The sequence below is a fragment of the Mycetomoellerius zeteki genome, unplaced genomic scaffold (genome assembly GCF_001594055.1).
Source record: "Mycetomoellerius zeteki isolate Tzet28-1 unplaced genomic scaffold, Tzet1.0 scaffold135, whole genome shotgun sequence".
NCBI classification, from domain to species: Eukaryota; Metazoa; Arthropoda; class Insecta; order Hymenoptera; family Formicidae; genus Mycetomoellerius; species Mycetomoellerius zeteki.
In genome coordinates, this window is record NW_017256287.1 from 723,360 (window position 1) to 737,910 (window position 14,551).

The following is a 14,551-nucleotide window of genomic DNA, read 5'->3' on the forward strand; positions in this document are numbered from 1 at the left end:
ATATGAGTATCTAGGTGTCTCTCTGAGTTGAGCAATATGTGCACTGATTCTATTTTTGAAATACAGAATTGCAATTCGCCATTTATTTGTACGACAGATTATATATACGGAATGCCCCGAGAAATACCATATATGCGATACAGCACGGTATTATTATATCTACCGAATAACTCTATCAATATTCCATTGAATAACTTGACACATATTTCTGGAAATAGCTTCAATACATATTTATGACTCGGACTCGTATGAATATCAAAGTTTTTTCGAAGTTATGTGAAATTAAATAATCAGTTGATTGTTGGTGAAAATTGTTTTTGATACAATAATTTTCCCTGCAATTGATCTAAGAAAAGAAATTTGTCCCGAGAAACATTTTATTGAGAAGTCATGGTTAAACATTTCTCTATATATGTCTTTTACCGTAGTTAGAATTGTTTTACGCGCGCGGTAGAGTTATCGAAGAAGCGAATTAGATTGTAAAAAAATCAACTTTCTTTTGGCGTGTTAAATAGCGATTAAGAGCGACTCTAAAGCAGATTTGAAAACATAGATACGTAGTAACAAATGTAAGGAGAACAAACCAAACTCGAGGTAAAGGCAAGAAACTAATTCAAACTTTTACTGCTGCAGCGAAATCGTATAAGGCTGTGATTTACATCGCTTCTTCGATACTTACCCTTTGCCAATCGTATTACGCCGATTGAAGAACCAATTATTCCCTTAATGAAATTGTAACGCAATAAAATATCTCATGCCGTTACACGGTATGGCGCGGTCATTTTTTGTGACGATAAAACTGGTTATCGGGCGATCATATTAATTCATTTTAATCGCCTGTTCGTTGAAAGCGCCGATCATCCGATTCCCAATTTAGTGGAAAGTATAACGTAATATTAACGTAACGATACACTGCACATATATCATATTACGCGACCTCTATATATACGCAGATTTATTTTAATATGATAGAACACGTCTATAATGATGGAACTAATAAATTGTTAATTGCCATAGATTTTGTACCAATTACAGGATTGATAAGGTTCTTTGAATTTCATATATATATACAAATGTAAATAGGGCTCGAGAGGATTTTTGCAACGATTTTTATAGATAAACTACATGTTAAATTGACATAAAGGAAGTAGGACGGCGCGGATATTTTAATAATACGTATCCTATATTTTCGCCGCGAACACGAGAGAGAAAGAAAAAGTACATTCGTATGTGAATCGATCGGTTTTTAAAATCGCACGTGGTGAGAAAGACGAACGAGACAAATACAGATCGCGTAGACGATACAACGAACAACGGATGCACAACTAACATACGGTTTTCTGTTTCCTAAGCATTCCATAAAAATAGATATATATATATATAGAATATACATATGTATATTTATATACGAAAGAGTTCAACCAATAATAAACACTATCGGTGACAATACTCGAACTATGGGTACCTAAAGTAACTAGATAGCAACAATGTCTCGTATTCAATCAGCATTAAGTAATGTATGAGAGTGGTAGTGATGTGAAATTGGATTCAGACCAAGCAAGCGAATACGAATAAACATGAATGAACAGCTTGCTTCAATATTGTACTGCTGGCACTGTTCGCATTCATTGAAACAAGTTATTCATTCGTGTCTGTTCGCTATCGTCTACTTGATTTGGATACAGATTAAGAAAATGTTGATTTGTACGTTTTGAATAATTAATTCGTTAATAATTAAACAAATAGAAGCTATCATGTATAATATTCGTCAATGAGTAATGAATTTTCATAACAATTTTAGCAAAAGTAAGAATTCGAATATTGAATTTTAAATATATAATTTACGGATTCATTATTATCAAAAGCAGATTAATATTCAGTTGTTATGAATATCATCAGTTGGAAACGTAGTAATAAAAATATAATAATATTAGAGATATATATTAGAATCAAGAAAATATCTTTCGATAGAATTTTAATGCCGATTTCAAATACAGCGTATACCATTATAACTTATTAAACTTTTCTCATAAATAATTTTTAAAACTTTCTAAAATAACAACAGTAGAACATTATACATTTTAAATTTTCAAATTCATTCACGATTCTTATATACGAAAAAAGTTTTGATACACACGTATGTACAGCGATGTTGACGATGTTGAGTATAGTGTTTACAGTGGATGAGTACGTATGTGTTTGTGCAATACGTGAACGTGTAGGTATGTGGAATCTGGGTATGTACTACGTACTACGGATTACGGTTACCGTCAACACGAGCGAGAACACGAGAACTTGGTGGAACAACCTGGCACTTTGGGGTTGAAGCTTACCGGTGCAACCCCCGCTGGGGCTCACGGACACTCGGCCTACCCTTGGCCCCACTGCGCGGTACACGACCGCTCCTACCCAACAAGAGACATCACCGATCTTACATGATATAGAAATGTCCGTCAATCATACTAAGATAATTTTATCATCTATTGATAATTGGACGACTTGGTGCTGGATTAAGTTTCGCACAAAACTCATAAACACACACACAAATTCAAGTTTTCTTTATGTTATTATGTGTGAAAAAATAGATATCTTTTATGATAATGAAGTCTATAAATGTAGCAAAAATGCTTATTCTTTTGCTTATTCTTATAATTTTTTAATTTTTCGAAAAAACTTAACACTTCAATTTAAAAAAAAATTAATTGCGAATGTAAAAATGTATCAAGTAAAAATGTATAAAAATATGTATGTATAAATTAAATGAATTATATTAATAAATAAAAAAGTTCGCGATTGTGTACACGGTGTGCATACGCGGTCTATAATTAAATGAGAAATACAAATATGTACATATGATGTTAAAATTACCACTATATAAATATCTGCAATTGCTGTTTTAATAGTATTTGATAAATATGAAGAAAGTTCTCTACATTACCAAGATTCTCTGTACATAAATCTTTTTTGCTTTTATTATTTATATAATTTATGTCTTACACCCAGAGAAAAGTTTCTTCGATTTAAAAAAAAATTTGTTTGAATCAAAGAAATTTGTCATTGCTATATGGTTAAAGAAAAGTCTCTTTGATTTGAACGTTATTTCTTGAAACACGGAAAAAACAGTATGGTTGATCTGCACAGAAATCTGGTGATGCCAACCAGATTAAATAGTAAAGTATGGAGCAACTATTTATGTGGTTGCTTGAATCATAGTACAATGGTTAGGTCAGATCATGTTGCAGTAATGACGGCATTTCACATGTACGTATTTTTAATTGTGAGCGTGGTGAGTCGCTTTTGCTTTTTGAAATTGCAACTTAATTTATAGCATGATGTAACAAGAAATTCTTATTAATAATTTAATTCTTATTATTATACATCATGCTTTATAATGTCACGATTGACGCAACTATACGGATATATAACTTATCCATAGGCCTGTTCTTTTTGGCTGAACTTTTACACCAGTTCATCTTTCTTCCTCTTCTTTCCTCCTGGAGAGAAAAGGAAGAAAGATGAACTGGTACAAAAGTTCAGCCAAAAAGAACAGACTTCATAGTAAATGATCCTCCAACCAAGTTTTGGTTGTCACAACCAGATCGCGCCTAACTACATTGATGTAGTTGACACATCAAAGTAAATAAATCGTATCAACCATACACATTTCTATCACATAAAGATAACTCGGATGATGTTTCTTATATATTGCAACTAAATGTTTTTAGTTATGTGAACTCTATATCTTTTTTTCCGTGAATCAAATAAATAAATTTTTCTTTGATTTTTGATGAATGCCATTTCTTGAAATCAAGTAAATTTTTATTTTCCTTAAAGGTATTTTCACTTCAACTTAAAAAATCAATGGAGAAGAACCGATTTTTCAATTTAAACAATTTTTCTCTGGGTATACAATGCACTTAATTCAGCACCGTATATTCCATATTATTTTTCTAGATAAAGTACTTTATACTTGCTCACGTACTTGTGATATTCCAATTTTTTCAAATGTCCTATTATCTATGAGACACACGATGTCAATAGAAAGAGAAAGAGGGAAGGGAGGGAGAGAGAGAGAGAGAGAGAGAGAGAGAAAGAGAGATTGAGTCTCTTCATTACCACAAGTTCCCTTCACATGTGTACCCTTAATTTGAAGTTTTTGGCTTCAAATTGTATTTGAAAGCATACTTAAATGTTAGAATATGTGTAATTATTTTGAAGTTGGACTTCAATGTACCATATATGTATAAATATTTGATTAATTTTTGATTAATTAAATTTGAAAAAACGTCTTAAGTATTAGAGAGATATTACATCAACTGTTTCTTATGAAATTATAAATCACATTGTACTGATTTATGTGAGGTGACACCTAGCTCATAGTAGAGACTCAAATTAAAGTATGTTATATCATTGGTCGTGCTACAAGAAAGATGATAAGAGTATCCTCGTTAAGAGAAGAGGTGCATTTGTTTTGTCTTTCCTTTCCTTCTTCCAGCACATATAGTATCGAGAAATTTTATCTTCTTATGTTTTTTCGTTCATTGCGTGGTACTTTTTATTTGTTACAGACATTTACTATTCATAATTCTTAATCGTTATAATAATAGAGCTCCAGAGAGAATCGTTACATAGTGGTGTTAATATGTATACGCGCGTGCGTAAGTGAACTCACTCTGTCATTCAGTTCCAGAGCGATCTCTGACGGGCATCAAGTGTTACGTTATTGAGTACCCATGAGACGATTACAAAACTTTCGCGGCTGCAAGTTCTCTCTTCGTCACCTTCTTACTCATCGTTACTTATCGTTGGTAATATAATTAATCGTCCGAGCCCTCATCGATCGCCTGTTAAATTAATTACTTTCACGAGTGTGTTTTCTCTTAAGGCGCGTATAGCGCAAGCCGAGGAAAGAAGCATCGTCGGAAGCATGTTTCATTCTACACCGTTCGAAATCTTATGCATTAAGAAAGATTGGCGATTGTCGAATAAGACGATTTCGCGTGCAAGAAAACTTGAAGAGATTTTCTGAGCAACTTGTAAAAAATCTCACTTTATCCGGTAATAATAACTTAAAAAAATACATCCGCTTGTGTGAATTTTACAAAGTACGAATATTCTAAGTGTGCGATTATAGAATGAGCTCACTGAATACCAGTCATCCTTAATCCATAAGTACCATAATAGAGTCTTATGTGTGTAACTCAAGTTTCATTGTCTCGCATTCTGTTGGATTTTTACTTTTTGTACTAAAATATCTAAAATTGCTCTTAAATATGCTTTTTTATGATATTCTTAGATTTAAAAGTTATGGAAGAATCATTATAAATAAATGTTAGAGGAAAGAAAAATATTAAAGAACATTCTTATATGTATATTAAATAATAGTCACGAAAATGTTTCAGGAACATATTTCAGGAAAAATATTATAATTTTTACTCTGGTACTTAAGGATTAATGAACGTGTTAGAAGTTTGTTGTTTAAAAACGAAATGAATTTATTTATTGAACTTCTCCCATTTCCTAACCCTTAATTGACGTTTTAATTCAATCCCAAGCGTAACCCGCGAGTTCAATCGGCTTCGGAACTGCACCTTTCTGCTCTCACAAACATTATATTATCTTGGACGGTATATTTTCTCATATTTCAAACATTCTCCAATTGCTTTTTAATTTCGCGTATTTCATAGCGACGTTCTTCAAGTAGTCTTGCGTAGTACGCGCTTCAACATCGTTAGATTATTTTCTTTGTGAGTGCAAGTGGCATCGTGAGAGTCATTCTCGGGATCGGGCAAAGTATTATTTTTATCCACGCGCGATCATAATGATTTAACAACAATCTTACGAATAGCAACAATCGGACTATAGCTCGGTAACGTTAACCGCGCCGTTCTGAGAAAATTTAAAGAAAATTTTGACATTTACTTATGCGAAAATGCGTACTTAGACGAAGTGTGAAGTTTATGAAATATACAAAAGAATATCACTTACCGCGAGATTTTTTGTTTTCGGACAGGACGGTGATGTTAACGCGAGCGAACTATAGCCGCGCATAAAAGTATCAATAATATTATTTAAGCATTTCGTGTCGTTAACAAATGTATAAGCTCAGGACATAAATGTCTTCTCTTGGGTTTACTCCTTATTGTCTCGCTCATAAATTCTAATTGTAAGATCTACATTCGCATCATGCGTTTAGCACTGGATGTAACTGTTTGCTGTTTATTGTTAAATAAGCACTGGATCTTTAGTGGATGTAACAGTCTCTGATGCTTAGATGAATAACAATACTGAGGTAATTTAGATAGATAATTACATGTACACAAAGCTCAAAATTAGGCAACCTTTTATCTCTAATTTAGGACAACATTAAACACGAGCTTTAAAGTATACAAATTGTTAAAACATTTCCGACGTTTTAGCACTATATTCTTAATAATATATTGAATGCGATTTTTTTTTTTCATATAGATTAAACATAACTGAAAATTAGATGATTGCATTACGGCTAAACACAGCGCAAATCGATATGCGAATGCAAGCCTTTAACAATTTATGTTTCAGCAACTCGCAAAAATGATTCTAGCGAGACAATTCGCGGGAACGAGCGTAAATCTGGCTGTTCTCTTCGTGAATCTGCGTTCTCCATAACGTCTTAGGGACGAGGACGGACAATTCGCTCGTCGCCCTTTTGTCTCTCTTCTAATATGCGCGCGAGACTCTTATCGTAACATATATTTCGTACACACATCTTTTTTATTCATTTTCTCGCCCTGCGATCCATACAGATGATTCGTAGGACCTTCATTAACGACAACTCGAGAATACACAACGGAATCCAAACTCGATCACAGCTCTCGCGAACGTATAATACGTTGCGGTATGGGTGGAATAATGCCAGAGGGATGCGGGCCAGCGAGGGGTAGGAAGGATGAAACCGAGAAAGCAAGGAGAAGAAATTAGTGCGACGACACCGCGTCTCCTCCTATTTACCGTTAATAAATCCGCGCTGTAATCAATTACTCTTAATCTTCGTTATACGTATGAAGGTAAATGGATACATGCAATAGTGTAGGAACGTAAAAGTACCGCATCACACGTACGATTTACGTGTGCATTATGCATAATCTACTTTCCCCTTTTTAAAAAATATCTTTAACATCCTTAATTAATCTTAACTTCATTTTATTTCTTTTGAGTGAATCGTCGTGTGAGTGATTTAAAAAATTTAATTGAATAAAAATCTGTAATGCGTGACGCGCGTAATAAGAGTAAAATTAACGATATGTACGAGGACTTTAATGTATATCCCCGATATGACTGTTATCATCGCGCGTATTAAATCTATTTAATTGTGTTTGGTGTTCGCATCGTCCTTGCTTTCTGAGGTTTCCCGACGCTCTATCGAGGGACGGAAGTGCGGGACTTCGGAAAGGCCTGGAATTAACGGCGTAATAATAATAAAGAAGCGCAAAATGGCCAACGGTCCTTGAGCGGCTTATCTCGATGCTAATCTCTCCTACGAGGGTCGGTACTCTTTTTCTTACGTTTCACTTTCGCCTAATTCGACGTATGCCTTACTCTACGTTTAGCACAATATGTAACTTTTTTCTGATTAAGAAATAGTCACGTGCCACGACAACAGCACCTTGTTCGCGAAGCTTTTGTGCGATGCATTTTAATTCTCCTATAATAGTTTTGTAGTCGACAAATCTACGCTGTGATTATGGTATTAACAAACGTGTAACTTATTTACTTCAAGTTTCTTTTTTCAGTTTTTTTCTCTCAATTGACTCTCTTTCCTGCTCTATTGTTACTTTAACAGAAATTTATATTCTAATAAGATAGCCTAGTAAAAATTTAATTTTTTGATGCTGCCAAAATATTTAATCTTGAAAAATAGAAATTAGGGATATATATAAATTATGCCCTGTTTTCTTCTCCTTTAGAAAGTCAATATTCTTTCACTGAAGGAAAATCTACAAAATTTATCGAATTTATGATTGAAATATGGAATATTATATATTCACTAGTGGCAAGATTATTCACATATTAAATCCAGGACTCAAATCCAAAGTCGAAACATTTGCGTTTCTTTTGGCTTCGTTTGGTAGGTATATTTGATTGCAAATTATATCTATCGCGTTGGAAATATGTAATTTGCGCACCAACATTCGCAGAGGCATTCTAATTGTATCAAATTAATTTTTTTTAATCCTCCCTTCTTTCACAAATATTACTATTTTTTTTATTTCAAATTCTGAAATATCATTTGAGAATAAAGGACCATATTATTACATGTATAAGGACATGTTATTTTAGTTTGCTTCGTATTACGTACAATCTGATTTCTATGCAATTAAATGTGACAATTATATGGCCGCGTATGTTTATGACCGTTATAAACCATCTCGTTAAAACACACGTATGTCCGATTCACTAGCAGCAAAATTCAAGGTAAAACGTTGATTGATAGGTAACTCTGACGCGCGTCGCTTCAACAAGGCGCCATAATCGAGACACTCGGAAACGTCTATATCATTATATCTACATATATATGTCCTACACTAAGTGTTTTCGATTAAAGTGTTTAGCTTAGAGATTACATAGAACGTGGCTACATCTTGAACTGCTACATGAGATCAACATCTACGTGAGAGAAACGCGTTAAAGTTTAAAGTGAATGGAAAAGAATGATGGACCGGCGAAAGATAGGGAGAAGGAAGTGGAGGAGGGGCATTCTAGAAAAGCACATGAGGGAAAACTCATAGTCTTCAATAATCGTTAATTGTTTACGTATAATCATTATATCTAGCTTGCGTTCTCATTATGTGATTTATGGTAATTCCGCATTAAGATATCTATCTCAGATTATATCATCGATCTATTATTACCGCGTATTTCGTGTGTGAATTTATTATAGCTGCTATATCCCCTCCCCCATATATATATATTATAACGAAAGGGTAAGATTATCTCGGCATAATCTTGTTAATTATATCTATATTTTCGCGGTAGGCAACAATAACTGATAGCTAGTGGCAAGGCTAGCTCTTTTATCACGTGACTTCAATATTTTGGCATTTGTGACTATTTAAGTAATGTAACTTTTTAAATAATATTAATTTATAAAAGAATTTAATCAAAACGTGCATTTATATACAATAATATAATAATAAAATCAATCAGGAAGTATATATTATTTCCCTGCATCAACTGTCAATATTTGAATTTTAATTTACTTTCGAGTAACATATCGTGAAAATAATTTATTGTTATTTTTTACCCGAAGTTATTAAAGTGTTTCTTTGTTTCGATGGTACAGCTATCTTTATAGAAACATTGCATTGATATCTTTTAGTATTTTCTCTCTCTTTTTCTTGCTTCGATATATTTACATGTTTTCATTCCTTAAATTGTTATTTCTGCGTTTTTATTTGCCTAGAGATTACTTTTGCATTTTACAAAAAAGGTAATAAGGACTTGACGATATCATAATTAATTTTTTTGATACAAATAGCCTTGCCATTAAGCATCATAGATTCGGATGTGCACTGATCTTCAGTTTTTAGATGCTTTTCAAAGTAACGACAGAGGAATACAGAAATCTGTCTATTTCTACGCGAATGAGAAGAAGATAAAGTGGAAGAACAGAAAGAGAGAGAAGATGGGGTAGTACTCGGCTTCCATCGAAGAACCATCATTAAATCTCGACGATCAATTTCCTTATCTATTTTATTTTTTTAAACGTGCTCTATATTTTCTCTCTCTTTCTCTTGCTTCGATATTTACGCGTTTACCCGTTTCTTTCCTTGCCGTTCCTTCGTTCCTGTTTGCTTGAGAGCGAATGCTTTTGCAGGAAGGCGAGCACTTTTTCGCGCGAGATACTTCTGCTGAAGGTTTCGTGTGTGTGTGTGTGTGTGCGCGCGCGTGCGCGTGCGCAAATGTGTGTAAATACGTGTAGTATTTGTTGTTACTTTTTAGAATCTTGTGTTTGGCAGTACCTAATGGAATGGGGGTAGAGGCAGGCGACGCTTTGCTTGACGTAGGACCACAGAGTTTGCCAGCCATGCGTCTGTGAACATTTTTTAATTTCCGGTCAAGCGATTCACGTGAGAACAGGCCGTTTCAAAAAATTCAAATTTGACTTTCGACAGTTACCGGTAACAAAAACATTCGTTGGACAATTTTGAGAAAGCATACGGTTACACTCTCGGATTAACCTTTCGATGTTAACGGAGATGTGTGTGTGAGAGATACCTCATTTTAGCGCGATACTAGCTGACAAAATTTGTACGAGTTTATGTTAACAGCGAAGGATTATTCCAAGCGACTAAATTATAAGCAATTTTATCAAGAGATTTCATTACAGCCGAAATGGCTTTCCAATAGGTAAATAATCCAAAATTGAAATAAATGAAATTGGATATTAATTCCCAATGAATTTTTCAAAGTAAAAATTTGTCCACGCAAATGTTATTTTACACAGCGATTTTTCCATTTCATATAAATAGCATGAGCATCATAACATAATTAATCAACTACAGAATAATTTTCAATTAGTTGCAAACGTCGGAGCATATTTTCGCGCGAAAATATCGGCTCATTATCTCGGATTATAATTCTGCTACATGCTTCGCGGATCGAGTCGATTAGAACGATATCGATGAAAAATTTAGCATTGAAATTAAACATCATCTATATATATTCTTGGAATGGAAATATTTGACAAATTCTTGGTCTGAACTTTGTTTATTGGGTAACGCAGCATTTCTATGGCAAATGTACGAGATTTCCTGCGAGATTATTCTGATTCTAATAATGAGCTATGAAGATCAGTTCGGCGAATAGTGCCGCGTATTGTATTAATCGTAGCGATTCCATATTTATCACCGGCGACTGATTGCCATCGTAGAAACTAATGATATTTCATTAATAAAATTCATTAATAATTCACAAGATTCGCGTTTTAACGAATATGAGCAACATTAATTTACATCACTCACGCTCTGTATATATTATCCGTTCTGTATACATATATATTTATATTTATTTATATCGTTTACTCTTTTATTTATACTGTGTGTACATAATGTGTGATATGAATAATGACTGTACAATCGCGCATATTTACAAGACATTCCCGAAAAAAATATCGAGATACATAACGAAATAAATTTATATACGCAGCATTATATATGCAGTACTGCTATTTATTTAAGGAACTCAGATGAGAATCTGAAGATAGTGAGAATTATGGCAAGTTAAAAGTGGAAGTATCGCAAGTATTTAAATATTTTAATTCTGCATATCCATATGGAGAACGTCTTATTCCGAAAATATGCAAAATTGATAATATAATAAATTTCTTCTGTCAAATTGAATGATTTTTCTCGCCTATTGAATGACATATGAATAAAAATAACAAAACTGTAAACATTTTATAAAACATTCACAAGAACTTTCGCACACATAAGAAATACACATTTACATATAAAATAAGCAAGTACACGCATATGTATAGAGCTTATGGACAAAAAGTTGACAAAAATGTAAAAATAATGATATATATTTTAATTTCGCATAATTTCGAGCTCAATGTGTTTTTCCGGAAGGCTTTCACATTGTTGAATGGACACTTCAAAAATGCAAGACTTTATATCAGTTTTGACATTTTCTTGAAGCTTCTTCAGGCGTACGTGGAGACTTTCATGACCCAATGCATTTCCGGGGTGAAGTCTCGAACGGTCTCGGGTGCGCGCACGTGTTTGTACGCAACTCATTGCGAGGGCGAGTTTTGCATTTGTGTTCCGGACGCGAGCAGGTGCCGCCGCGTATATGTGTCTCTCGCATGACGGCGATATCGTAAATCTCCGGAAACGGCGTTATATATAAGCTTCGGATATTTGGAATTCTTAGCGTGGAGTCGAGGTTTTCCTTAAGCTATAACGTATTACCTTAGCCTCGCCGTTCGCGCTACAAACGATATGTACAACGATTTACAACAGTTATATATACTATATGTATATATATGTATATACATGTATATATATGTATATATATATATATATAGTATAGCGAGACGTACACACGACGATAGTGCGACCCATAGAAAATACGTCTCTTGTCGGCAAATGTAGAAGGAGAGAGTTTTTCGCGCTCGACATCGCACAGTCGAAAAGATCAAATATTAATTCTGCGATCCATCGAATCATTTCGATCTCATAATGGCAATGTCGAGGGTGTAACCACTTAATGTAATCGTGGGACAGAGTCCTCGAAATCATTATAAAATTCATATGAAATCTCTATGTATAATTCGATAATTACATATGCAACCACGAGAAAGCATTGCATAATATAATATTAAATAAAATCGTATATTTTATCAAATGATTTCATATGTAGTGAAAAAAATTATTTATAATCAGATGAAAGTATATGAAATCAAATGAAATTCTGTAATCTGTGGGACAATATTTCAGCTAGTGGTTACCCTCTCGGGCAACGTTGCAAAAATTCTTGTGTTTACTACAATATTTAGAACTTATGTGCAGAATCAGATATGTATACACATACATATATAAATTCACACAAGAAATATTTAAGCATTAAGATCCTGCTTTGATCAAACATAGGAATTTAACTAGATGATTTATTCTCATCGGTCTAAATTCGTATCATATTGGAATTTATATATTTCAATTACGTTAATCATCATCTATTTGAGCAAATTAAGGTTTATTCCAATATTGTTTATTCAGTATTCTTTTCACTCGGTTAGATGTTTTTATAATTGGTATTTGCGCCAAATATATTTGCGTATAACAACATAGGAAAGAAAAATGGATGGAGAGAAAAATGGATCTTCGTTGAAATTGGAAAACTGTAATTGATAAGATATTCACAGTCAGTGAACACCGTAAATTTACATTTAAATATGACAACAGGATATATCTTCTTTTTTTACATTACTTCCTGTTAGTCGTGTTTCTGTACGCGCAAAATGCTGTTGCACTGGATCTATGACTCTTTCATAGTGAGATTTAAGACAAGCCGTAATCGATTCGCGAGCGTGTCCGCGAGGAAACTGCTGCAGGAATAATCGAAATTCAAATCATTCCTCTCTTTGACTCTCTCCCGTTTGCCTCGTTTTATTTCCGGCGGCTTCTACTCGTGGCTTGAACTTGCGAATGGAAACGAATCGTTCGTTCGCGTCAAACAAAGACCGAAACGCGGAAACGACGGAAGAGAGAAAGCGGAAAGCGCGGGAGTTATGTGCATTGTCGTCAATGGGACGAAACAAAGGCCAGGCGCGCAAAAACGGAAATAAAAAGGGGAAAAAAAGAAAAATCCGTCACACACCGCAACGCGCGGCAGAACGTAACGACGCAACGCGACGTGGCGCGTTCTCGAAAGTGACGCGAATCGAGCTTGTCGCGATATTAATTCGCGAGTACTGGAGCAATCGCGCTGTTGTTTGCATTCTGAACTCTATTCCGCGATGTTTCTAGATATTGCTGGCAGAGAGAATGAAAGATGCAGTTGGTGAATGTAGATCGCAGAGAGAAACCTGACAAAGAAATGCTATATAACACTGTTATTTTTGTATTGTAAGCACTGGATTTGACGTATAATAAACGCTTCAAAAATTTTTAAGGATTTAAGAAAAATAAAAGTAAATAAAATAATAAAATTAGGTCTCTTACAATTTTTACATAAAAGAAAAAAATTAAGTATAAATGTAACGCGAATATTTATAAATTATTTTTGGATTCTATAATAAAATGATCGTATGCTTTTTTCATTAAATCTTTTTTGTTAAAATAATAAATATAAAGTTATTGATAAAATATAATTATGGATAAAATGAATGTTATTGATGTGTTAATTCATGTTAGATAACTTTCGAATTATTCTTGATAATTACTTAGAAACTAGATAGCTAATATGTATGAAAAAAAGCCTGTTATTTAGCAAACAGAAATGTTTCAGTACTAAACGTATATTATCTAGAATGTTTAAACTATTTGGAAAGGTTTATCTCTAGAAAGATTAAACTATCCTGACGTAAAAAGGATGCAAAAAGCAAAGAAGATTCAAGTGCAAAGAATCGGAAAGGAGGTCGCGTAATCCGGGCGCTGGTGACCATAGAGTATTTTTTTTGAGGTCCCCTCGGTACCTTGGGTGAACTTTATGTTTTTTGGGTCGCTGAATCCGAATTTCGAGGGTACCACGCCGAATTCTTGTTCATTTTTTTGTTATTAACAATTTAGATTGCAAAATCGTGTTTTTCGTGTTTTGGGCGGAAAAAAAATATTTTACCATAAATCTAAGCTCGGAATTCGATTCCGCATGAAAAAATACAATTAAAACTTGTATTATATGTGCCAATTGTAAATTATTCAATTATGCATAATGCTGAGCTCGAAATCCATGCACGACTACGTATGTGGTCTTTATGATTTTTTAGTAAATTACAACAGTTAGATATTATTAATTATAAGCAAAAAACTATAAATATAAACTTTTTTTCATTATTAAAATCTTACAC

At 33.6% G+C, this 14,551-nt stretch overlaps 1 protein-coding gene across 3 annotated transcripts in view; it reads right to left on the reverse strand.

Moving 5' to 3' along the window:
• Rbp6 (RNA-binding protein 6) overlaps positions 1–14,551 on the reverse strand; it is a 701,590-nt gene that overhangs the window by 15,127 nt on the left and 671,912 nt on the right. The window contains exon 12 of one of the 3 annotated variants that reach the window (XM_018462129.1): positions 2,334–2,405. The exons of the other annotated variants lie outside the window; for them this stretch is intronic. Within the exon in view, the coding sequence (XP_018317631.1) occupies positions 2,334–2,405 (72 nt within the window). The remainder of the gene's footprint in view (positions 1–2,333; positions 2,406–14,551) is intronic. 3 annotated transcript variants of the gene reach the window in all.